This window comes from Sparus aurata, chromosome 18 (genome assembly GCF_900880675.1).
Source record: "Sparus aurata chromosome 18, fSpaAur1.1, whole genome shotgun sequence".
Classification (NCBI taxonomy): Eukaryota; Metazoa; Chordata; class Actinopteri; order Spariformes; family Sparidae; genus Sparus; species Sparus aurata.
The window spans coordinates 27,832,365-27,857,480 of NC_044204.1; the positions used below are offsets into that span (position 1 = coordinate 27,832,365).

Below are 25,116 nucleotides of genomic sequence, written 5' to 3' on the forward strand. Positions count from 1 at the left end.
TAGAACATGATGCTAGACCGGTGGACTGCTTTTCAAAACGTTGAGTGTACATTACCCACAATGCAACTGAGCCACTGAGTGACATCACTGGAAGCAATTTATCAGATTCCATGCAGCTTCTTCTGAAGCCACAAAAGGCTTTATACTACTTTTTACACATATGCAGTGTGTTTATGTAAACTTTCATTTTCGAGGCTGCAGTTTTCTGTTAAAATGTTTGGCAGTGTACTGGAAGGTTTTTTAAGTTATTATTATTCAATGAGGGCAGACGCAACAAAAACTCTCTGTATAATGTAATATGTTCTACCCAAATGTATTTATTCACCTATTAATTTCAGATACATTTGTGTTATTAGTCTGTGTTAGATGTACGAGTGGACATTGTGGCAGTTGGGTGATGCCTTTATTCTGAAAGTTTCCTGTTCCATCTGACTAAATACAGCAGCTATCAGCTCATTGACACGCAGCTGAAGTTTGGTGGTGGGCTTCTTGGAGGTGTCTCAGATATTGGACATTATTGTTAAAGGTAAGAAAACAAACAAACAAACAAAAAAAACAGTGTAACAGAGGAATGTTGTGATTTCTAGTTAGAAGAACCTGCAGCATTTATATTATTTTGTTTATTTGCTAAAATCTTAAAACGGGGTCTGTCGGGGTCGACTTTAATCTTGAAATGGCAAGTTTATTCTGGACTTTATTCACCTCCTCTCATTATATTTTTCTCAGCCCTGGTCTGTTGGGTCTGTGGGTTGAGGGTGTGTCCGTTATTTGTTCAAGAGATATTACCGCAAATCAAAACTGAAACTAAGATGAGCTGACCTCATAGACGCAGAGCCTTTCTTGCTATGCGGACTATGCGGGTGCAAAGGGCCCCTGCACCACTAGGGGGCCCCCTCAAGTTACAAGTCTGGCCTCAATATCTGAGGAGTGACTCGCACTTTTCATGCATGGCACCGGCTCGGCTCGCCTTAATTTGGTTTTTCACGGGGAAAAGGTTTGAAAGGTATCTGGATCTTATTTTCGTAGCACCTCCACTGAGGTTCCAAACGAGCCACGGCGATACGGCCGCTGATTGGTCAGAGACGATCATCATCCAGTGAGAGCGTCACGGCCGGCATCAGTACCGCGCCGCGTCGCTATGACGACCGGGGGCGTTGAGTTGAGCCGGTACCGGTCAATGATGTTAGTGAGGAGAATCAAAACAAACATGTACATCTGGTTCAGAAAAGAGAAAAAAGAATGAAACAGATGAAGAAAAACTCCCAGGATGAAGGTAAGGTTTGTTTTCATGACGCGGGGTGGAGGGGGAGCTGTGATGACGAACTTTTAGCTAGCTTAAGTGTTTGCTTTAGGAAAAGGCTAAAATAACATGTATGTGTCACACGTGAATGCCATGAGACTGATTGACTGAAGTGACACCAGTTTTTAGTGAATTATAGCAGGTCCAGTTCGTTGGCATTACATTTGGGAGGGAGGGTGTGTTGTTAGGCAGATGTCATGTCTGCTGTATCATCGTCCAGTGGGAGCTGCTGTCCACATAACATCATTTTAGGATTATTTTTACGACTAATTTATCAATTTTAGTGTGTTTTCACTTTATGGGTCTCTATTGTAATGTGTGCTTAACAACACTAATACATATTAGGTCTGTTGTGCATTATTATGGACTATTGTGGCAGTGGATTATTGTTAACTCTACTTATTGTGACAATATCATTTTAACACATCTGCCTACATTCCTATAGTTTAGTTATGTTTTTGATGTATTACTGTTTTTGTATTCAAAAGAATCATAATAACACAAATTAAAGTAAATGTAAAGTAAACTATAATATATATGACCGTTCGTTCTTTCCACAGAATATAGGTTAAGACCATATCATCAGTTAGGCAGGAAGTAGTCCACTTTGTAATACCCCAGGGTTCTCACCAGATGGTGGAACAGCGCCGCTGCGCCGCTATACCAGTAGGTCAACACTGACGGTGACGAGCGTCCGTATTCACGTGCTGGAACACATTAGTCCGTTGTTTGTCTTAACGTTAACCTTGTGGTTTTTCAGCTAGCTCACTTTTCTCACAAACTCTGGATTTTTAGATTTCACTGTTCACGTTTAGCAAGCTGCCCTTATTTAATCAATTGACCACCCCTCCTGTCAAAAATGATGCATGTTTGAACGGACACGTCAAGTGCAGCAGCAGCAGCAACCGCAGCTGTCTGTAAGCCCCGTGAGCCCCCTACCCCTGAACCAGCCCCAGTACCCCCACCTACCCCTGAACCAGCCCCAGTACCCCCACCTACCCCTGAACCAGCCCCAGTTGGCCTACCCACAACTGAGGAAGGAGGTGAGCAGCTCTGTGTTGAGTTAATCTATTATTATAGGAAAAAGATCAATTGAAATGAATGAATAAAGATCATTCTGAAATAATAATAATAATGATGATAATAATAATAATAATAATAATAATAATAATAATACATTTTATTTACAGAGGCGCCTTTCAGGACACTCAAGGACACTTTACAGAGGGACATCAGAAAAAAAAACAATGGATAAAAAAAATAGAAATAACAAATATCAATTTAAAACATTCAATAAGACAACATTCAAACATCCAAATACAAAGAATTTGTATAAATAAAAACACATAGTCTGTATTTATTTCAGCATGATTTAAATGGTTTATAAAGCATATAGCCTATAACTTTATTTTGTTTTGTTGAAATTTAGCTATCACTGAACTATAAACTCACCGACATACTATTTTTGGTTAAGCAGTTTGGGACTCTCACCTCACTCACCCCTTGCTGTGCAGTAGGAAAAGAGGAAACATTTTCTGGTGCTTGCAGACTAAGTGACTGCTCTCAATCCAATCAGAGAAACGTTAACAATATTAAATCGTAACGACCATAGAGCCTCATTTATGTATTTTTTTCCACCCCAACTCTAATTCCACCACGTACAGTTTTGGACATGAATTATTGTAATAATAATAATAATTATTATTTTAGATGAAGTGGCATAAGACGATTTAGTTTTCTGATCCAGTGATAGTTTCCTAACCTCTGACTGGCCCATGTCAGTTTGTTTCGTCTGTAAACCTTAAACTGGTTTCACCTTCCAGATGACTCTCAGCACCTGCAGGAACAAATCATTTCATTAGCACACAACATGAGATAAAGAGAAAAGTAAATGTAATGTTGAGGCATTAATAAAACAAATAAAGAAAAAACACAAAAGGACAAATGCTGACTGGTTTACCCAGGAAACAAGTAACAAGGTTGAGTTATTTATCATTTTACAACTTTTAGCTGTAGTTCCTTTGAGTTACTCAAAAAATTATAACATAATTATGTGAATAGACATATTTTCTGTTATCCATCAAAACCAGATGTTGTGTGACATCATAACTTCTAGTTAGTTCAGTCCCCATCAAAAAACTCAGGAGCGGGTTAGCCCATTGCTGCAATATGTCTGCGCATCCGCCATATTGGATGTGGCACCTGCATACTAAACATATAGTGAGAAGTTAACGTTTATAATTATCAGAGAATGTTACAGGCACTGTTTCTTGGTACATGTTTCCCAAATATATTTGTATGTGTGTGTGTAAATGAGAGGCATTAACTTATAGCACTTTGTAGAAAGGCGCTTTAGAAAGTTCACTATTAGATATTAGATAGTATTCACAGGGCAGATCTGCCACATCCAATATGGTGGTGACGTAGACGTACAATTCAGTGCTCAATGAGGCTCTATGCAAAGCCGTTTCTGTCTTTTCCGGGGCCCTAGTCAAGATGCTGTTTGCGGCCACTATCTTGTCAAACTAGGATGGACTGAGCAAGTCCTGAGAAATATACACAAAAACATTCCTTCAATATCACATAGTGCTCATCAGTCATTTATCTTCGTTTTTAAACTCTAACAAGTACAATGTGTCGAAAACTGCTTAAAAATTACAACTCTGAAATTGGGTGCATGCTTTAAAGGGACACTATTGTATATTGAAATGTATAAAATAAAAACAGATTATGAATTTTATGCATTACTGCAACATAACTCAGTTATGTAGTTTGAATATTTGCTTCGGATCTATTTTGCTTCGTAACCTGAGGAGTTTTGTCTTTGCAGGAGCAATTCTGAAATATTTTGGAGCCGTGGACCAGGAAGCAGCAGGGCCATCTTTACCACCATATATATACGTTTAATCTTTAAGAACCTTCTTTTTACAGTATAAAATAAACATCTTTTGAGGGACACTGCATCAGTTTCATTTATTGACCTATAGGGGATCCCCATTGTTTACCTTGTATTATCATTTTCTATCAATTACACTTGCTTGGGTGGGTCAATTTAAGATGTTTGATTTTAATTTGAGAGAGGTTTTCACAACTCTAGCCTGTTTTCCTCTTAAAATGTAATAGATTGTTCCATCTTTGTGGATCACCTAAAAGGGTTAGGAATCAGTCCATCCTAGTTTGACAAGATAGTGGCCGCAAACAGCATCTTGACTAGGGCCCCGGAAAAGACAGAAACGGCTTTGCATAGAGCCTCATTGAGCACTGAATTGTACGTCTACGTCACCACCATATTGGATGTGGCAGATCTGCCCTGTGAATACTATCTAATATCTAATAGTGAACTTTCTAAAGCGCCTTTCTACAAAGTGCTATAAGTTAATGCCTCTCATTTACACACACACATACAAATATATTTGGGAAACATGTACCAAGAAACAGTGCCTGTAACATTCTCTGATAATTATAAACGTTAACTTCTCACTATATGTTTAGTATGCAGGTGCCACATCCAATATGGCGGATGCGCAGACATATTGCAGCAATGGGCCAACCCGCTCCTGAGTTTTTTGATGGGGACTGAACTAACTAGAAGTTATGATGTCACACAACATCTGGTTTTGATGGATAACAGAAAATATGTCTATTCACATAATTATGTTATAATTTTTTGAGTAACTCAAAGGAACTACAGCTAAAAGTTGTAAAATGATAAATAACTCAACCTTGTTACTTGTTTCCTGGGTAAACCAGTCAGCATTTGTCCTTTTGTGTTTTTTCTTTATTTGTTTTATTAATGCCTCAACATTACATTTACTTTTCTCTTTATCTCATGTTGTGTGCTAATGAAATGATTTGTTCCTGCAGGTGCTGAGAGTCATCTGGAAGGTGAAACCAGTTTAAGGTTTACAGACGAAACAAACTGACATGGGCCAGTCAGAGGTTAGGAAACTATCACTGGATCAGAAAACTAAATCGTCTTATGCCACTTCATCTTCTTTGTCTTCTTCTTTGTCTTTATCTGTGGTTCATCTACAAACCAACTTTACATTTGCATACTGCCATCTGCTGCATGTGTAGATGCTGCACTTGTTCAGTCAAAGAAGATAATTTAACTATTATCTGCTTTATTTATCAGCTATTTGTTTCAACTTTAAAGTCTTATATTATCTTCGCTTCTCTGTGTAACCCAGATTATTACAAAGTTCTCAAATGTACTGCAGTTGTTTCCAAACAGTCTGTTGCAAAGTCAAACATGTTTCCTGTTTGTTCTAATCAAAGTCTGATGAGAAACCAGAGCCAGGAGACTTGATTGAGATCTCCCGAGTTGTCTATCTGCACTTTGCTGTGTATGTTGGTGATGGCTACGTGGTTCATGTGACAACAGCAGGTGGTGAGTCCTCTGTCTGTACTGCTACTCTCTAATCCTGACCTGTCAGAGTCTGGAATAACAGCCTGCTGTCACTGTAACATTTACAGACCAGATTATCACATAAATTGCATGTTTGAACTGATTCATGATTAATAAACAACTAAAAACATGTTGCAATATTTAGTTCATAATCCTGCAAAAATTCTGTCCGTTTCTCTTTGTATTCAAAATTGAACTCTCAGGTGCAGCTTCCAGCAGCTTGAAGTGTTCCTCATCTAAGAAGGCCATTGTGAGGAAACAAAAGCTGAAGGAGGTGGTGGGAAACAGCACATGGAAAATCAACAACATCCTGGACAAGATGTATGAGCCCCGCCCAGCTGACGACATTGTGGAGGAGGCGCTCGGGCAGGTGGGCAATGTAATGGAGTACTCTGTCACCAGTGAGAACTGTGAGCACTTTGCAACCAAGATGCGTTATGGAATACCCCTTTCCATTCAGGTCAGTGGACCCATTTTTTGTGTGGCTGTGGTGAAAACAGAGAAGGGTTAGTGATGTTAGACTGGAATAAAACTATATTTAACAGAGTTGTGAATGATTTTAAAGGACTTTAGTTTGTTAAGAAAACTCTGCTCATCTAACTTCAAGATGTTTGTTGCCTTCCACAGGGGATGGTGGTAGATGCTGCTGCATTCCCATTTAGGCCTGTAGCTGAAGCTGCAGCAAAACTCTTCAGAAATTGATAGACATTTTCCTCCACCTCTCCTCCTATCTGAACCTATCCAGTACAGTACACTTCCTCTTTATTGTAAGAGCACCTCCATGAACTCAGTTTCATGGCGTCTGATCCAATTCAACACTTCTGTACTTGTCTTCTGACATGTCCCTGCTGATTATTTGACAATTTATCTGGGGTCTATATAGTTCTGTCTTCCTCTGATATTAAATTGTTTGCCTTTTCTTTGAATAAAGAATAATTTGAGTGTTTCTGGAGGGTAGTCTTTCTTTCTGCAACATTTCAAATGGTGACCATTTCACTGCGGTAAAGTGAGCTGCCGTCTGATGTCCGTTGCGCCTGAACTACAGTAAATATGCAAGCATGGTCCTAGAACAAAGTGAAGGTCCTAAAAGATATATAGCCTCAGTGCTTTTGCTGATATGTGTTCTTCATGAAGATTGAACATTTCAATTAATTGAACAAGTTTTAGTTTTACCGGTCGTTTATAAATTTTGACTTTTATAGTCAAAACCAAGTCAAAAGATCTAAATGTTATTCTGACTGTGACCTTTCATCAAACTATTCCTTCATCAGTTAGTTCATCATTATCTTTGCATCTTCTATCTGATGTCTTACTCTAGCCGTCAGGTTCGCGGGAAACAGGGGATACTCAGGAGGAAGGGGTTAGACCCAAACGCAGTAAAACGGGACAAGAGGCAGGATCAGGGATGAACAAAAGGCACGCTTTATTTTAAAGTTGAATGTAAAAACCCAAAACAGACAAAACAGGGACGAAAGAACAAAGTAGCAACTGAACAGCGAAACAACAAAGTGCAAAGGGAAAAGGCAAAGTACAAACCAAAACCAAAGTTCAAATCAAAATGCAAAATGCAAAACTCAAACTCCAAAAACACATACCAGAAGGAATGGGGAGCCGACGGGAACAGAGACAGGAGCAGGCGTGAGCAGGGGCAGACGAACCAAACGGAAGACATACAATGACCGGACAGGGAGTGAAGTGAAACACACAGACTAAATACACAGACACTGATTACCAGACGAGGAACAGGTGAGGAGAGAGAGGAGGGAGGAAGCCAGGTGGGTTAACGAAGGGGAGGAGCACAGAGGAGCAGACCAGGAGGGAACAAGGCAGACAGACAGAGGGAGACAGAGGGCAGACCACAGGAAAAACTTAAAGGGACAAGGCATGAAAAATCCAAACACAAAAAACACAAGGCAAAATCTGGAATCATGACACTATCACAGGTACACATTTGGTTACATTTCACTGCAGCAATGTGGAGAAATGTCACCTCAAAATCACCTCCAAAATGAATAAAGAACAACGAAGTCCACCGGAGCATGTGAGCGGAGCTGAGCGGTGAGAATTTCCGCTCCCCATTTACGTGGGTGTTCGCTCCTTCGCTCCATCGCTCAAAGTCGTAACAGACAGCTCCGCTCAAAGACCGCTCTCCGCTCACCTAAAATGTCATTCGCTCCACGCTCGCTCAAATTTAAAAGAGGGAGCAATTCCTGACGTTCCACCTATATGACCTGTCTTCTTGCTTTTCGAAATATTTTTACAAACTCCATCTCTCAACTAATGACCTCCTTGAAGTCACACGTGTAAGTCTGTGTGGACTTGTGCATGCCCTAGACTCGTGTTGCACGCTCCGCTCCGCGCACCGCTCCGCTCACATGCCCTGAAGTCCACAGATGTCCAAATCATACATTTTTCATTCACCACATTAACTTTTGGTGCAGATCCTGATAAAGTGACTGACTTCCAACATTTTTTTTTAATTATTTAAAATAATTTTGATTATCTATATGGATTTATTGACAGGATAGATTGAGATACGAAAGGAAACAGGATGAGAGAGATGGGGAGTGACACACAGCAAAGGGCCAGTGAGGACAAAGCCTCTGTACATGTTACGCCCACTCTTTGTTACCCCACTCTGCTTTCTGAGCTAACCAGCGCCCGACCTCCATCATTTTCATTAATTTCTCAGAGAATAATTCATAGATCTTGATGAAAACAATCAGTTGTATTTAGGTGGCTGGTGTCTAGTACAAACTGATGAAGAACAAAAAAGAAAATAGATATTTAAAGGTTTGAGCCTCAGTGGAGGTATGATCTCTACCGAGTGCCATTGTAGTTTTGCATGAATCTGTTTTTACAAAGATGTAGATTCAACTGTGATATTGATTAGATAACAAAATATTGAACATTTCATTAAATAGTCAGTAAATTGGCAATAACTGGGAAGCTGAAACTATTATGTATTCAATAAGCCCATTTATATCCATGTAAGTTTGTCCTCATAACAACCATTTTAATTGTAGCGTCTCACTTTACTCACATCACCTGAACATGCTGCCAGAGTCAGAGAGGAGAGTCATGGTATGTATGAAGATGTGTAGCTTCTAGAAGAATTCATGTTCCAGATTTATTGCCTAAATTGATTTATAGAAACATCACTTGATTGAGTAGACAGTTTTCAGCAATTTTACTGGAGGATCTTCCAACCTGAAGTTACCTGAATTGCCCCCTTTTATTTTTTTAGGCTACATAATTCTTTAGATGTTTATTTAAGCTACATGTAAATCTGTATAAAATGTAGGCATGTACATTGTGACATTTGGATTGCACCTTCATTGTGGAGGTAAACTTGAATAACTTGATCTCACAGATGAAGTTACGTGGCTCTTAGGAGACGTCTCTGACATTCGACTGCATCGTTAAAGGTAAGAGGACACACTGATGAAACATTTGAATAGAATGTGATATTTTTTTTTGTTAGAAGACCCATCAGAATTTTGTATGTTTGCTAAAATGTTAAAACTGGTTTATTTTGTACTGTACAGACAGTTAGTTAATGCTTTATGCCTATGTTGCCAGTTTATTAAATTCATTTCACCTATTAATGCTAATGTGAAACTTTTTGAGAGAGATGTTTATTGAACTTAACTATCATTTTAAATGTTTACTTTTGGAGCTGTTGAATTGTGTTGCCATCCAGATTATTACCTTCAAATTAAAACTGAAACTAAAACCAAAATGAGCTGTGGAAAAAAAACCATCTAAACTAAATTAAAACAAAACCTTTTATGAAAAAATCAAGCTAAACTCTAAAAACAGCCAGGATCATTCTGGAAGTGTTCAGGTTAGTTTTTGGTGCTTTCAAACCAGGTACTTGTTATGGGCTACCTGAGGGTGTTTCTATTGTTTGGTCTCAGGGTGCTCATTGTAAATTAAAATGAAACTACTTACTTGAAACTAAATACAACACGATAGCCTCAAGAAAAACTGAAATTAAACTGAAACAAAACTAATTAGAATGAAATAAAGTTATTTCAGTTTTATTTTAGCAATGAGATCATAAAATGGAATAAAAGTTGTAGCCCCTTCATGCCACAACAAGGCCTACAGAATACACAAAATGTTTGAATTAGAAGCATTTAGAAGCACATTTTGTACATTTATTTCATGTGCAGGTTCTCAAAGAACAAGTTCATGAAATCACTGTGGATCTGAGCCCCTGTTTGGAACAGTTTTGCCAAAATGGAGGTTGTGGGGTAAAATTTGCCAGTGATGTTGTGACAAACACACACAGTCACTGTTGATGATTGATGACTGATTAAGCCACACACACACACAAACATACTGTTTATTTGACACAGAAGGTCAGAATGATGTGCAGGTCTTGAGTCAGCTGGCAGAGGTGGAGTTGCAGGGGAGGCTCAGAGAGCAGAGAGTGTGTTGGCTGTCCTGCTCCTCTCCCAACAGAGGGAAGTGAAGACACGGGTAAACTGGCTCAGAGAGTTTCAGGGCTGGTGGAGGCTGGAGGTCGTGGAACTCCAGTTATCATCGAAGCCGAACCCAGCACCTGCAGAGCACCTCTGAAAACACAACAGTACAGAACCCACAAAAACAGCCACATCAAAGATCCCAATCATGACACACACTTTACTTTACATTCCATCTGTAGCTAACAAACAGTTCAGTTCAATCTCTACTGAACATGTTAAATATGCATGTTTAAGTATCAGTTTCTGCCTTGGTTATATCGTGACATTAATGAAGGTCACAGTGATCTCAAAACTGTTTCATTTTGTGTCATCTTTATATCAGTCATGGCATTTTTGTTTTTATTTGGTAAAAATAACACCTCTCTTAAACAATTTTGACAAAACAGGATTAACTACCATTGAGTTATACAACCCTGTGTTGTAGAATGGTAGATAAATGAATCACACAATACCCGGGTCAACAGATCATCTACATCAGAGACATTATTGTTAAACTGTCAAAATATCAACACAAACTGTAGTGTAACGGAGGACTGTTGTCATTTCTAGTTAGAAGAACCTGCAGCATTTGTATTATTTTGTTTATTTGCTAAAATCTTTTAGCTTTTAGCTTTTCGACTTTACATTTACGTCCTTATACTGAGGCAAAATATGTTCCCAAAAAGTCCTTTAAAAACCCTCCAGGGATCTAAAAGTATCTGTGTACAGAGTGATTAGATAACACGATGCTATAGAGGCTATTTTACAGAGATATGAATACAGGTGTGCCTTTGACACAACACGTTTGAAAACCACTGCCCTGACTAATAAAAGCTTTAAATAAAGACTACTACTACTCTTTTCTAACACAATTCCCACATCAATGATGCCTCAACATTACATTTACTTTTCTCTTTATCTCATGTTGTGTGCTAATGAAATGATTTGTTCCTGCAGGTGCTGAGAGTCATCTAGAACAGGGGTGTCAAACTCATTTTCAGCCCGGGCCACATCAACATCATGGTTGCCCTTAAAGGGCCGGTTGTAACTGTAAGACTGTATGAATGTAACTACTCCGTAAAATATTGTAACAAATAAGTGTCTCTGCATTTAATTATTATTTATTCAACTGTACAAATATTGAACAAGCATTTACATAAATGTAAAAATATATTTAAGCACATTGCTCTGTAATTATAACTGGTCCCTTTAATTTATCAGGTTAAGAAACCCACCATTACTCTATCAATCACAGATCAAACTTTTCAAATTAATAACAAAGATAAGCCAAATATGATCACACACAAGTTATTACATCAACTTTGTTCAAAACGTTTTTGTCACTGTTGAGTGGGGCAGAACTATGGCACACAAATAATTCTGAGCTGCTAAAACACGTCTCATGTGTGTGGCATTTTAGAAAAACAAAAAGCAGAGAGCCTTGCAGAGGGTAATGAGAGATGGTTTTGATTACAGTAAACATTTGAACACATACACCTGTAAACACACTGAATATGTGGTTTAATTTGGCAGCTAACAGAGCACACGAAAAAGCACTGACAGACAGGAAAGTGGGCAACATTGTCCTGTTCCAACTGGGACCTCCACAGGTGCAGTTTTCGCTGGAAAGCTGTGACCATGTCGGACTTCTGTGTGATGACTTCACTAATCCAACCAAGCCCGTTTTTCCTCGACACATTGCAGACGCACCATCGGTAGTTAACCCATCAACTTGTCCCACGGTAATTTAGTTTTACTCACGGACCTTTCCACCGTATCAAAAATGTTCCTGCCCGTCGTCGTCGTCCTATGCATCGCAGCTACATCCAAGAGCTCGTCACTGACAGTGAAGTCTGCCTTCACGCCTCTTATGAAAGTGGACAGATGCGCTTTATCCATGTTGTCCGCGAATAAGCAGGTAACTGCGTGACTCTTCGGCCAGCTGTGTTGTCAGATTGTCTGCTAGTTCCTTAACCATACTTGCCAACATTGGGTTGTGAAAAATAGGGAGATTTTTTTTCATCGGTGTATCGGCCCAAGTAACAAGGTTCCTTCGCCAGGTGTGCGATTTATTTGTCATAATTTCTTGCCTTGTATTTTAAACAACACATGTCCAAAATTCTTAGAACAGTGTTTCCCCTAATTTTTTTTATAGCAGCTGTGCTCTGAGTTGATAACCTAGCAACACTAGGGGGGTCTGGGGGCATGCCCCCCCGGAAAATTTTTTGAAAAATGACCCTTTAAATCTCACCTACTCGTGAGATTTTTGAAAAGAAAATCATTTTCAGAATTTCAGAATCAGAATCTAAGACATGAGACAAAATAGTGTAGAAGCTGACATTGCTGCTTGAAAATATGTTAACATCCTGAGCATTAGAGAACTTTTTTATTTTCAGAAGTCAGTGGGCCACATGACATGGAAGCTATTGAGAAATAATTCATAATATTTATCATCATAATTCATCATAATTTCTGCATATTAATATTCATATTAAATAGAGGAAGCATTAAAATACAATAACAATAGGTGTCTTACTCGTCCAGTTTACTGATACAATCTGCAGCTGGTTTGGAGTCACTGGGTCACATGACATGAAAGATATTCTAAAAAAACAGCAGTTATTTTGTATTAATTTATTTATGCTAAGTAATTTAATGACGGTCCCTAAATCAGTCTCAGTGATTCAGTGTGAGGTGAGCTGACCGTCCTCCTGCTGCTGACACTGGGAGAACCTCAGTAAAGTCTCAGCTGGACCCGATAGCCACAGAATATCCAAACTGAAACTAACTTCACCCCGGTTCGATGAGTCGCCTGTTGCAGCCTTTGAATAGGATGACGAGGATTTCAGTCACTCAACTTCAACGGTACAAATAGCAGTAATGACAATAATAATCGATTTCAAGATAACTTGGGGTGTGGTGCTTTCACTGTGTGCAACTTAAATTCCCCATTCGCTCGTGATATTAAACCGACAAAAATCACGTCATCATCAAAATCAAATGTCATTATGTTTATCAATACCCGACCGACCGTGCCTTGCGCAACGCCCCCCCCCCCCCCAAAAAAAAAGAAAAACGGATTTGCATGATTCACGAGAGCCTCATTTTCAGGTCGGAAAAGCCGGATTGCGGGATTTATCAGGAACAATCACACACCTGCTCATCCACACAGGCAGGCCAGGGTTGCCAGATACTGCAACAAATATAGGGACACAATCTTACTTGTTTCCTTTACTGTAAAATCGGGAGATTAACAGGAGAAATTACTGACCGGGAGCATCGAGGGAGATAGGGTTAAAAAGCGGGAGTCTCCCGCGTGAATCGGGAGAGTTGGCAACTATGGTCCTTAACTCGGTCTGCGATGGTGTTTCTTGACAAACTGATATTGTTAAAAGTCTGATTCTGGTCGGGGTACACCTGCTCACACACCTGCTCACACACCTTTAGCTTGCACCGCTGCACAAATGCGTCCTCCGAAAAACACTTGGACGCTAGGGTGATTTCTTCAGCCACAATAAAGCTAGCTTTCACTGCTGCATCACTTTTAGCGGTAGCTTTGGTGAACACATTCTGCTGCAGCTGCAGTCTGCCTTTTAATTTGTGGACAACTTCTCCATCACTTCTTAGAAATCCGCTTTAGTCAAACGCTGATATGGAAACACTGGGATCTCGCGGCAGGATGCGATCTTTTCGCGGGTCACACAATGCACGTCGGGTTATCGGGTCATCGACATGCATTGTGGGAGATGTAGTTTATGGTCACTGTACACTGTAAAGCAGTGTAGACTTTTATTTTAAGACAATTGTATACCTTTTAAGCTCTCGCGGGCCACATAAAATGACGTGGCGGGCCGGATTTGGCCCGCGGGCCTTGAGTTTGACACATATGTTCTATACAATAACACATTGAATACACGCTGTAACAATTGCATGATTAAAAATAATTGCTGTAATAGAAGAAATCTTGAAAGCCCCCAGATTTTCAATATCCGTTGTCTTATCAGTATCTGATTAAATAGGTAGGGAAATTTAAACTATTAATCAGCTTTTCTGCATAGGACTTCATCCTTTTGATAACATTATTTGGACTTCCCACTCTGAGCATGACGTCAGAGGAAAATGGCTGCCATGCGAAACGTTGCAGAAAGAAAGACTACTATCCAGAATCACACAAATTATTCTTATTCAAAGCAATGACAGAGAATTTAATGTCAGAGGAGACAGAATTTTATAAGCGCCAGCTCAGTTGTCAAACAGTCAGCGGGGACATGTCAGAAGACAAGTACAGAAGTGTTGAATTGGTTCAGACATCATGAAACTGAGTTCATGGAGGTGCTCTTACAATAAAGAGAGTGTGTGGGACATTACAAGACATGTCTGTGATATATAATTAGCTCATTTTAATTTTCTAAGACATTCTTGTCTTATCATGTATTGGCAACAATGAACATTTTGGACTTCAGAGACATTCAGTTTTGATTCTTTTTTTTTTTAATTATCTAAAAAGAATGTTAAAAATTCATTTTGACATCTTTATTAAGAAGTAGAGCGTTTCAGATAGGCGGAGAGGTGGAAGATGTCTGTCAGTCTGTCTCTCATCTTCTGATGAAGTCTACTGCAGCTCTTAAAGGGACCGGTAGAGGCCAGACGACTGTAGCAACAGCTGCCTATTCCACCTGCGGAGGGCAACAGACATCTTGAAGTTAGACAATGAGCAGAGTTCTCTGGACAATCTAAAGTCCTTTAAAATCATTCACAACTCTGGGAAATATAGAGTATCAAAAAACGAAGAATCACACTTTCAAAAACAACTGGCTTCATCCTGTCTAACACTGCTAACTCTTCTCTGTTTTTCACTACAGCCAAAAAAAAGAAAAAAAGAAAAAATGGGACCACTGACCTGGGACAGAGCTCTTCCGTAGCGCAGCTTGGTCACAAAGTGCTCACAGTTGTTGCTGATCTCATTGTACTCGATCACATTGCCCACCAGACTGAGCGACTCCCTTACAATGATGTGAGCAGGGCGAGGGTTGGACGTCATGTCCTGGGTGTTGTTGATTTTCCATTGGCTGTTTCCCACCACATCCTCCAGCTTCTCTTTCCTCACCACAGCATTTCCAGTCAGGGGAAACCTCGAGCTGCTGTAAGCTGCAACTGAGACTCCAGCTTTGAATAAAAGAGAAACAGAGTTTGTGAAGGGTTATGAGTGAAATATTGCAACATGTTTTTTTTTTTGTGATTTATTAATCATGAATCAGTTCAAACAACAATCTAATTTGATAATCTGGTCTGTATATGTCACAGTGCCAACAGGCTGTTATTATTCCAGACTGACAGGTCAGGGTTAGAGAGTAACAGTACAGACAGAGGACTCACAGTGTGGTGATGTCCGGTGATCAACGTGAACAGCGTAGCCATCACCAACATACAAAGACTAAGGGCGCTGTCATCGAATGTCCAAAGGGGGGCGCCGCAAACCGGGGGGAGGGAAAAAATTCAATAAATAATAATAGAAAAATAATCAGAATCAGACTCAGCTTTATTGGCCAAGTATGTGAACACATACGAGGAATTTGACTACGTTCTTTTCGCACACGATGTAAATAGAACTAAACATGAAAAAAAACATGACAAACATTCAACTGGAAAGAATAAGAACAACAAAGAACAGTAATTTAAAGAATGGTATAACAATAAATAAGTAAATAATTAAGTAAAGTGTTCAGAGGACCGGTCTATTATGAATATATATTTAATTATATATAAGTAACCCTCTTTTCTTGAATGGTAGCGTATTACAGTCTCTTCTGGCAGTGGATAAATAGCGGGCTACACTCGGGTTCAGTCTTCTTTTAATGGTCACCAAAACAGCAAAACAGTACAATATCGCCGCCGTCATGGCAGACAAAATGTGTCGATCCCCAAGTGCGAGCAAACAGGCAGAAGAGTAATGGTGGACCTCCTACCTGTTAGGTTGCACTCGAGGATCGACACTTTTTGTCTGCCATGACAACGGCGCGCCGGAGATCCAGCTCCTACGGTGAGTAGTTCAAAAACGGTCTTTTTAGTAAACTCTGTGTACACAAACAGTGTTCTCAATGCTCGTGTTCATGAGTAGAGACCCTGGTGATACTACGAGCAAAGTTTCATGTTGTGTCGAGCCTTCTTAGTGTTTTAAAAATAGCGATTTTGATGCTAGTGTGCCAGTGCCCCATGCACTCCACTGAAAATAAGCTTGTCCGAAAACGAAACTACGGTAATTCTTAAAAGTGCCTCTTTCATCGTAATTATGCATTTACGTAAAGGTTTGACTCATATTCAATCACAAATAAAGCCTCTGTTGCTTTTGGGCGAGGGTTTCACTTTAAGTAATCAACTGTAAAGTTGGTGTGTAGACTGCTAATGAAAAATAAAGACAAAGAAGAACAAAGGAAGAATCAAAAAGACAACAGAGAAGAAGATGACAAAGATGACGAAGATGATGAAAAAGATGAAGAAGACAAATTGGAAGAAAAATAAGATAAAGGTAACAAAGTGGAAGAAAATGATGAAGAAGATAAAAAAGATTGAGAAGAAGACAAAAGATCACAACGAAGAAGACGAAGAAGAAGACAAAGCAGATGAAGTAAAAGAAGACAGAGAAGGAGACAAAGAAGAAGCGGACGAAGATGAAAACTAAGAAGAAGAAACAGACAAAGAAGATGAAGAAGTGGCAGAAGACGATTTAGTATTCTGATCTAGTGATAGTTTCCTAACCTCTGACTGGTCCATGTCAGCGTTTGTTTCGTCTGTAAACCTTAAACTGGTTTCACCTTCCAGATGACTCTCAGCACCTGCAGGAACAAATCATCTATCTATAAATACAAGTAATCTCTGTCTGTGTGTGTGTGTGTGTGTGTGTGTGTGTGTGTTCCTCAAATATCTCTGCGGATCAGGATCAGACTGACCTGAGAGTTTCAACATGGCTGCTGCGTGGTTCAGAGGTGTGCAATAAGCATTTGCTTGGACTGCAATGAGAGCATGAATAAATTATTTCATAAATGCTTTACAAATTCTGCAAGCATTGTCCACCGGAGCCACCACAGTCACATGGGCACCAGAGCCAATCACTGCAGAGGCGCGAGCTGGACCGGGATTTTGCCGGCGGTTCCGTTCCGTTCTGTGCATCTAAACTGACTGTTGTGGATTAATGAGATTAAACAAGTCCAAGTCTGTTCGGGTCTGAGGAGATCTGGAGACGCGCGGACAACAAAGTGGGATCGGAATCTGTGGATGTTCATATGTAGCTAGCGCTAGCCGCTAGTGTAGCTAGCGCTAGCCGCTAGCTACACGGCCCACCTCCCGAGTTGATGGAGTAGACGCACTGGCACGTCCAAAACTGGATTTAGGATAAATAATGTCCGACACGCTTTTTCGCGAACATTGCCGTTACGTTTGCTTTATGTCTGGTGCAAGAAGAAACAGTAAAAATGTGCTTTTGTCACGAAAGTGTCCAAGCAGCAAGTTTGGTTGTTGAGGAACAGGAAGATGGGGGAGGGACATCGGCGGATGATTGACAGCAGCAGTGATGTGTTGGAGACAGCGACAGAGATAGCGAGTTTTGAGAGTTGAGAGATTTGTGACATTTAGCGTGTCTGGAGTGTGTAGTTAGTGTGTTATGTAGTATTTGGTGTAGTGTGTTTAGTGAGTAGTGGAGTCGTGTTGTGAGGCAAACCAAGGAGGAGATGGCTGAATGTTGAACAGGCAGGAATGAGCTGAGGAGCCTGAGGCATTGCCTGCATTTAAATGTAAATAGTTACACATAACTTTGTACATTTCAAAAACTTATGCACCAATTTAGTAAACAACAATTTATATTCGCATTATAACTAATGCAATTGGTTCATTAAACATATTTGTGGTTTTCACAGTAAAAAAAACTAACTTTTTCTACTCTGATTTTATGTTATTTTGTGATTTTAGGTCCATAGTGTTAATATAGTACCTTAAAATGAAAACATAACTGTACAGTCACACATTTGGGTTGTGCTAAAAACAATTACACCAAGTAAGGCAAGGTAAATAGTTTTTAAGGTGAAATATAATGGTATAATCAAAAGTAGTCAAAAACAGCCAATTATATCCCTGACGTCCCACCTTCAGACACAGCCTCATTTGGCCATCCATGAAAAAGCTACTTAACCTCCCACTTTTCTATAGGAATACATGCTTCCTACGGGCAATAAACTAGTTATGATAATGTGAATAAACTCATGTTGACAATAACTTGTTGACACAAAAGAAATGGCAATTGCATATCACTCACAGCTACACAGGATACACAGCTAAGTAGTTAGCTTTCTATAAGTACTTTGTTTATTAATTTTACATTAATTAATCTACATATTGTGTTATTAAGGCCTGAAAAATAAATTGGTGGGCGCGCATGTGCTGCCCTTTTCTGACTTTGAGCCCCTGTCCCTCTATAATCATGTGCACGTCCCTGCTGGAAGATTATTATAAATAGACGCATTAAACAAACCTCTTGAATCAAATCTAAACATCTCTACCCGGAGTTTATGTTTTGTCTTCCTCTGACATTTAAATGTTTGTAATTGTTTTGAATAGAGAATAATTTGTGTGATACAAAATGAGACTTTCTGTCTGCGACACAGCGTCCCCTCACACCTGGTGATCCCTCAGTAAGGTTTCAGTTTTTGATTTCTTTATTTATGGTTTTTAACTGTTCACTTATTTTCCTTGACCACTTTTGTTTATTTTAATTTCAAGGCACTTTTAATTAGAGTGAGCATACTGTACTATATTAATGTTACTGTGTAGAAACAGGCCACATTGAACTCTTGTCTTTATCTTGTCCAACTCTATTGTTGTTGTGTGTAACAATAATAATTAAGTTACCTGTTATTGTCTTATGCCGCATTTACATGTGAGGATCTGGTTATTATAGACACAGATTAAATATTTAACTGTCATTTATCATCACAGTAACAGCGTTACATTCATTGGCAGCTGTAAACATAAAAACATTATAAAAATACACATGTCTGTTTGGTGCCTACCTGTGTACTAAACACATAAGGATTAGTTAATATTTGCAATCATCAGAGAACGTAACAGACGTTGTCAGAGATAGCGAGTTTTGAGAGTTGAGAGATTTGTGACCTTTAGCGTGTCTGGAGTGTGTAGTTAGTGTGTTATGTAGTATTTGGTGTAGTGTGTTTAGTGAGTAGTGGAGTCGTGTTGTGAGGCAAACCAAGGAGGAGACGGCTGAATGTTGAACAGGCAGGAATGAGCTGAGGAGCCTGAGGCATTGCCTGCATTTAAATGTAAATAGTTACACATAACTTTGTACATTTCAAAAACTTATGCACCAATTTAGTAAACAACAATTTATATTTGCATTATAACTAATGTAATTGGTTCATTAAACATATTTGTGGTTTTCACAGTAAAAAAAACTAACTTTTTCTACTCTGATTTTATGTTATTTTGTGATTTTAGGTCCATAGTGTTAATATAGTACCTTAAAATGAAAACATAACTGTACAGTCACACATTTGGGTTGTGCTAAAAATAATTACACCAAGTAAGGCAAGGTAAATAGTTTTTAAGGTGAAATATAATGGTATAATCAAAAGTAGTCAAAAACAGCCAATTATATCCCTGACGTCCCACCTTCAGACACAGCCTCATTTGGCCATCCATGAAAAGCTACTTAACCTCCCACTTTTCTATAGGAATACATGCTTCCTACGGGCAATAAACTAGTTATGATAATGTAAATAAACTCATGTTGACAATAACTTGTTGACACAAAAGAAATGGCAATTGCATATCACTCACAGCTACACAGGATACACAGCTAAGTAGTTAGCTTTCTATAAGTACTTTGTTTATTAATTTTACATTAATTAATCTACATATTGTGTTATTAAGGCCTGAAAAAAAATTTGGTGCGCGCGCATGTGCTGCCCTTTTCTGACTTTGAGCCCCTGTCCCTCTATAATCATGTGCACGTCCCTGCTGGAAGATTATTATAAATAGACGCATTAAACAAACCTCTTGAATCAAATCTAAACATCTCTACCCGGAGTTTATGTTTTGTCTTCCTCTGACATTTAAATGTTTGTAATTGTTTTGAATAGAGAATAATTTGTGTGATACTAAATGAGACTTTCTGTCTGCGACACAGCGTCCCCTCACACCTCGTGATCCCTCAGTAAGGTTTCAGTGTCTGATTTCTTTATTTATGGTTTTTAACTGTTCACTTATTTTCCTTGACCACTTTTGTTTATTTGAATTTCAAGGCACTATTAATTAGAATGAGCATACTGTACTATATTAATGTTACTGTGTAGAAACAGGCCACATTGAACTCTTGTCTTTATCTTGTCCAACTCTATTGTTATTGTGTGTAACAATAATAATTAAGTTACCTGTTATTGTCTTATGCCGCATTTACATGTGAGGATCTGGTTATTATAGACACAGATTAAATATTTAACTGTCATTTATCATGACAGTAACAGCGTTACATTCATTGGCAGCTGTAAACACATAAAAACATTATAAAAATACACATGTCTGTTTGGTGCCTACCTGTGTACTAAACACATAAGGAGTAGTTAATATTTGCAATCATCAGAGGACGTTACAGACGTTGTTTTTGTTTCTTATCCGTTTCTCAAAGATATCCGGATGTGTGTGAATGTGTAAATGAGAGGCATTAAATTACATCACGTTGTAGAAGGAGCTGTATAAAATTCACTCCATTGACGCCGACACAGTGGACTCGGACATCCGTAAATGTGTAGGAGGCGTGTACAGTGTGTGGTCATTGAAAGTGTGTTCTGATCTTCACAGAAAATGAGTCGAGGTCAGTGTGTCTGAGTTTGAAAAAAAATAATGAATCGTATCATTATTTTAACGGATCCCACGGACCTGAACACCATACAAGGGTTAAGCTACATTTGTGTTATTTGTCTTTATAAAGGTTTGGACATTGTGACCTTTGGCTGCTTTTATTCTGAAGGTTTCCTGACTATCAGCTCACTGACACACAGCTGAAGTTTGGTGGGGGGCTTCTTGGAGGTCTCAGAGATTGGACATTATTGTTAAAGGTAAGAAAACAAACCGTCAACATCAAACATCAACACAAACTGTAGTGTAACCGAGAACTGTTGTGATTTCTAGTTAAAATAACCTGCAGCATTTGTATTATTTTGTTTATTTGCTAAAATCTTAATACGGGGTGTGTCGGGATCGACTTTAACCTTGAAATGCCAAGTTTATTCTGAACATTTCGACTTATTTCACCTCCTCTCATTATATCGTTCTCAGCTCTGGTCCTGACACCTCAAGCTGGTTTAGAGAGGTGCAGAGTAAACATGTTGGGACTGTGGATTTAGGGTGTGTCCGTTATTTTGCTCAAGAGAAGATATCGCAAATCAAAACTGAAACTAAAATGAGCTGTAACAAATGTCGTAAACTAAAGTTGAATAAAAACGATACCTTTTCAGAAAAAAGTCAAACTAAACATCGAAAACGATCATTTTAAATATGTTTTTGTACCTTCAAGGGTTTCAAGGTTACTTACTGGAAAATAAAACTGAAACTAAATCAAAGTAGTGGCAAAATTTGATTAGACCGGGAACGAAATGACAACTGAACTGAAACAACAGATGATGAAGCTTAAAAAAAAAAAAAGTAAAACTTTTTTTAAACTAAGTGTTCTTGATAAAGTGGCTTCTGAGTGTATTGATGGGGACTGAACTAACTAGAAAGGCTGTTATGATTTCACACAACATCTGGTTATAATAGATAATAGAAAATATGTCTGATTGTTGTTATTACATTTTGTATTTTCACCCATTTATATAAAATTGTGTTAAGGTTTTGTGAGTAACACAAAGAAACTATAACCAGCATGTTCTTATACAACCCTGTGTTGTAAAATGATAATAAATCAACATTGTAACTGGTTTCCTGAGTAAACCAGTCAGCGTTTGTCCTTTGTCCTTACAACCATTGATTATTGTTGTAATACACAATGAAACAACAAGTGATGAGTGAGTTTTTAATTGACTACATCCTTTGTTGTACACATTTACTTCCTCATACTGAGGCAAAATCTGTTCCCTAAAAAAGTCCTTTAAAAACCCTCCAGAGATCTAAAAGTATCTGTGTACAGAGTGATTAGATAACACGATGCTATAGAGGCTATTTTACACAGATATGAATACAGGTGTGTCTTTGACACAACACGTTTGAAAACCACTGCCCTGACTAATAAAAGCTTTAAATAAAGACTACTACTACTCTTTTCTAACACAATTCCCACATCAGTGATGCCTCAACATTACATTTACTTTTCTCTTTATCTCATGTTGTGTGCTAATGAAATGATTTGTTCCTGCAGGTGCTGAGAGTCATCTGGAAGGTGAAACCAGTTTAAGGTTTACAGACGAAACAAACGCTGACATGGGCAACTGGTTGTCACTGGTTAGGAAACTATCACTGGATCAGAATACTAAATCATCTTCTGCCACTTCTTTGTCTTCTCTGTCTGTGTCTTTTCATCATCCGCTGATTCATCGTCTGCTACTCCTTTGTCTTCTTTTTCTTCATCACCTCCTTTTCAGTGTTGTCTTCTTCTATGTCTTTATCTGTGGTTCATCTACAAACCAACTTTACATTTGCATACTGCCATCTGCTGCATGTGTAGATGCTGCACTTGTTCAGTCAAAGAAGATAATTTAACTCAATGTTATCTGCTTTATTTATCAGCTTTATGATTCACCTTTAAAGTCTTAGATTATCTGTGCTTCTCTGTGTAACCCAGATCATGTCAGAGTTCTCAAATGTACTGCAGTTGTTTCCAAACAGTCTGTTGCAAAGTCAAACATGTTTCCTGTTTGTTCTAATCCAAATCTGATCAGACACCAGAGCCTGGGGACTTGATTGAGATCTCCCGAGGTCTCTATCAGCACTGGGCTGTGTATGTTGGTAATGGCGACGTTGTTCACGTGACATTGCCACCAGGTGGTGAGTCCTCTGTCTGTACTGCTACTGTCTAATCCTGACCTGTCAGAGTCTGGAATAATATCAGCCTGCTGTCACTGTAACATTAACAGACCAGATTATTAAATTAAATCATTTGTTTGATTCATGATTAATAAACCACGCACAAAAAAACATGTTGCAATATTTAGTTCATAATCCTGCCTGTTTCTCTTTTTATTCAAAGCTGAAGTCCGACATAAAGCTGCCAATCGCATTAAGTCTGTACCAACTAAGAAGGCCACGGTAAAGAAAGAGAAAATGAAGGAGGTGGTGGGAGACAGCACATGGAAAATCAACAACAGCCTGGACGAGAAGTATGAGCCCCGCTCAGCTCGCATCATTGTGAAAGAGGCGCTCGGGAAGGTGGACAAGAGGATGGAGTACTCCGTCATCAGAGAGAACTGTGAGCACTTTGCAACCAAGATGCGTTATGGAAAAGCTGTTTCCATTCAGGTCAGTGGACCCATTTCTTGTGTGGCTGTGGTGAAAACGAAGAAGGGTTAGCAATGTTTGACAGGATTAAAACTTTATGATTCCCAGAGTTGTGAATGATTTTAAAGGACTTTAGTTTAAGAAAACTCTGCTCATCATCTAACTTCAAGACGTTTGTTGCCTTCCACAGGGGATGTTGGTAGATGCTGCTACAGTCCTAGTAGACCTATAGCGGCTGTAGCTGAAGCTGCAGTAGAACTCTTCAGAGGATCCATTGAAAGACTGACAGACATTTTCCTCCACCTCTCCTCCTATCTGAACCTTTCCACGGTATACTTCCTCTTTATTGTAAGAGCACCTCCATGAACTCAGTTTCATGATGTCTGAACCACTTCAACACTTCTGTACTTGTTATCTGACATGTCCCCGCTGACTGTTTGACAGTTTAGCTGGAGGTTATAAAGTTCTGTCTTCATCTGACATTAAAATCTCTGTCATTGCTTTGAATAAAGAATAATGTGTGTGATTCTGGATGGTAGTCTTTCTTTCTGCAACATTTCACACAGCGGCCATTTTCCTCTGACGTCATGCTCAGGGTGGGAAGTCCAAATAATGTTATCACAAGGGTGAGCTTCCTACCCTGACTTGATGTCAGAAGAAAATGGCTGCTGTATGACTATGGCCAGGCTGGTTTCAGTATTGAATGTATGTAATCATACATCATCATCATTGTCTTAACTGTTCACTTATTGCTGTCAGAGCATTTTAATCAGAAACCACAAACTGTAATATGATATCAGTATTTCTGTGTTTTGGAGCCTTACTTTATCCCTGAGAACTTTGTTGAACTTGTTCTAGTGAATTTCTGAATCTTTTGTCTCTCTCCAGTCCAGAACAAGTCCTCACAAATAACTGGACACATCTTTTTAAAATCAGAACATTTTTTGAAAAGCATCAACAGCAGCAGCAGCATCTCTTTCCAGAATCAGTGCCTAATACAATGGAAGTAAATTAATTAATTTCCAGTTCTAAGTCCACAGAATTTTGTATTCATCCCGTTAAGTTTTGGTGCAGATCCAGATAAAGCGACGGATCCAGGAAGTTTTCCTGATTTCCAACATTTTCATTAATTTCTCAGAGAAAAATTCATGGATCTTGATGACAACAATCGGGTGTATTTAGGTGGCTGGTATCTATGAGAGGTAGAATAAAAACAAAAAAAATAATCAAACAGAATATTGAATATTTCATTAAATAGTTCTTGAGTTGCTTCAATCAGCTATGACTGGGAAGCTGAGACTATTATGTATCCATGGTTACTGAAGCCTGTCCTCATAGTAACTGAGTCCTGATTGAGGAGTGGAGGCAGCTTGGGGCTTTTCCCTCCCAGCCCATCATGGTGTGACGTCGCCCTTTTTGTGAAGGCTTAAAAGAGGTGGGGA

The 25,116-nt window shown here is 38.9% G+C and overlaps 2 protein-coding genes across 8 annotated transcripts; one reads left to right on the forward strand and one right to left on the reverse strand.

The window, feature by feature from the left end:
* The first annotated feature begins 440 nt into the window (after positions 1 to 440).
* Positions 441 to 24,205, forward strand: LOC115568371 (phospholipase A and acyltransferase 2-like). 7 transcript variants are annotated; one of them, XM_030395596.1, is made up of 5 exons: positions 441 to 526; positions 5,165 to 5,239; positions 5,579 to 5,690; positions 5,912 to 6,168; positions 6,336 to 6,654. In XM_030395596.1, the coding sequence occupies exons 2-5, from the start codon at positions 5,225 to 5,227 to the stop codon at positions 6,408 to 6,410; spliced, it is 459 nt and encodes a 152-aa protein (XP_030251456.1). In that variant the 5' UTR covers positions 441 to 526; positions 5,165 to 5,224; the 3' UTR covers positions 6,411 to 6,654. The 7 variants fall into 7 exon arrangements, with proteins under 7 accessions (XP_030251456.1, XP_030251457.1, XP_030251460.1 ...); XM_030395597.1 differs by lacking the exon at positions 441 to 526 and adding an exon at positions 926 to 1,003; XM_030395601.1 differs by lacking the exon at positions 441 to 526 and adding an exon at positions 1,024 to 1,273 and having other exon boundaries at positions 5,912 to 6,078.
* Positions 14,671 to 18,723, reverse strand: LOC115569290 (phospholipase A and acyltransferase 4-like). Its single transcript, XM_030397317.1, has 3 exons — positions 18,702 to 18,723; positions 15,081 to 15,346; positions 14,671 to 14,856 (listed from the first exon to the last, which is right to left on the reverse strand). Exons 1-3 carry the CDS (start codon positions 18,721 to 18,723, stop codon positions 14,848 to 14,850), a joined length of 297 nt encoding a protein of 98 aa, XP_030253177.1. The 3' UTR covers positions 14,671 to 14,847.
* Positions 24,206 to 25,116: the final 911 nt, after the last annotated feature.

What these genes read in the sequence shown, in the direction of transcription:
- LOC115569290 (XM_030397317.1), bottom strand. Translation starts at nt 18,723, where the DNA reads ATGTTTAGATTTGATTCAAGAG. An exon ending in GTTTAGATTTGATTCAAGAG is followed by an intron (nt 15,347 to 18,701) that starts GTTTGTTTAATG and finishes TTTTATTCAAAG; the next exon opens with CTGGAGTCTCAGTTGCAGCT.
- LOC115568371 (XM_030395596.1), top strand. An exon ending in TCATGTGACAACAGCAGGTG is followed by an intron (nt 5,691 to 5,911) that starts GTGAGTCCTCTG and finishes TTGAACTCTCAG; the next exon opens with GTGCAGCTTCCAGCAGCTTG. An exon ending in GAATACCCCTTTCCATTCAG is followed by an intron (nt 6,169 to 6,335) that starts GTCAGTGGACCC and finishes TGCCTTCCACAG; the next exon opens with GGGATGGTGGTAGATGCTGC.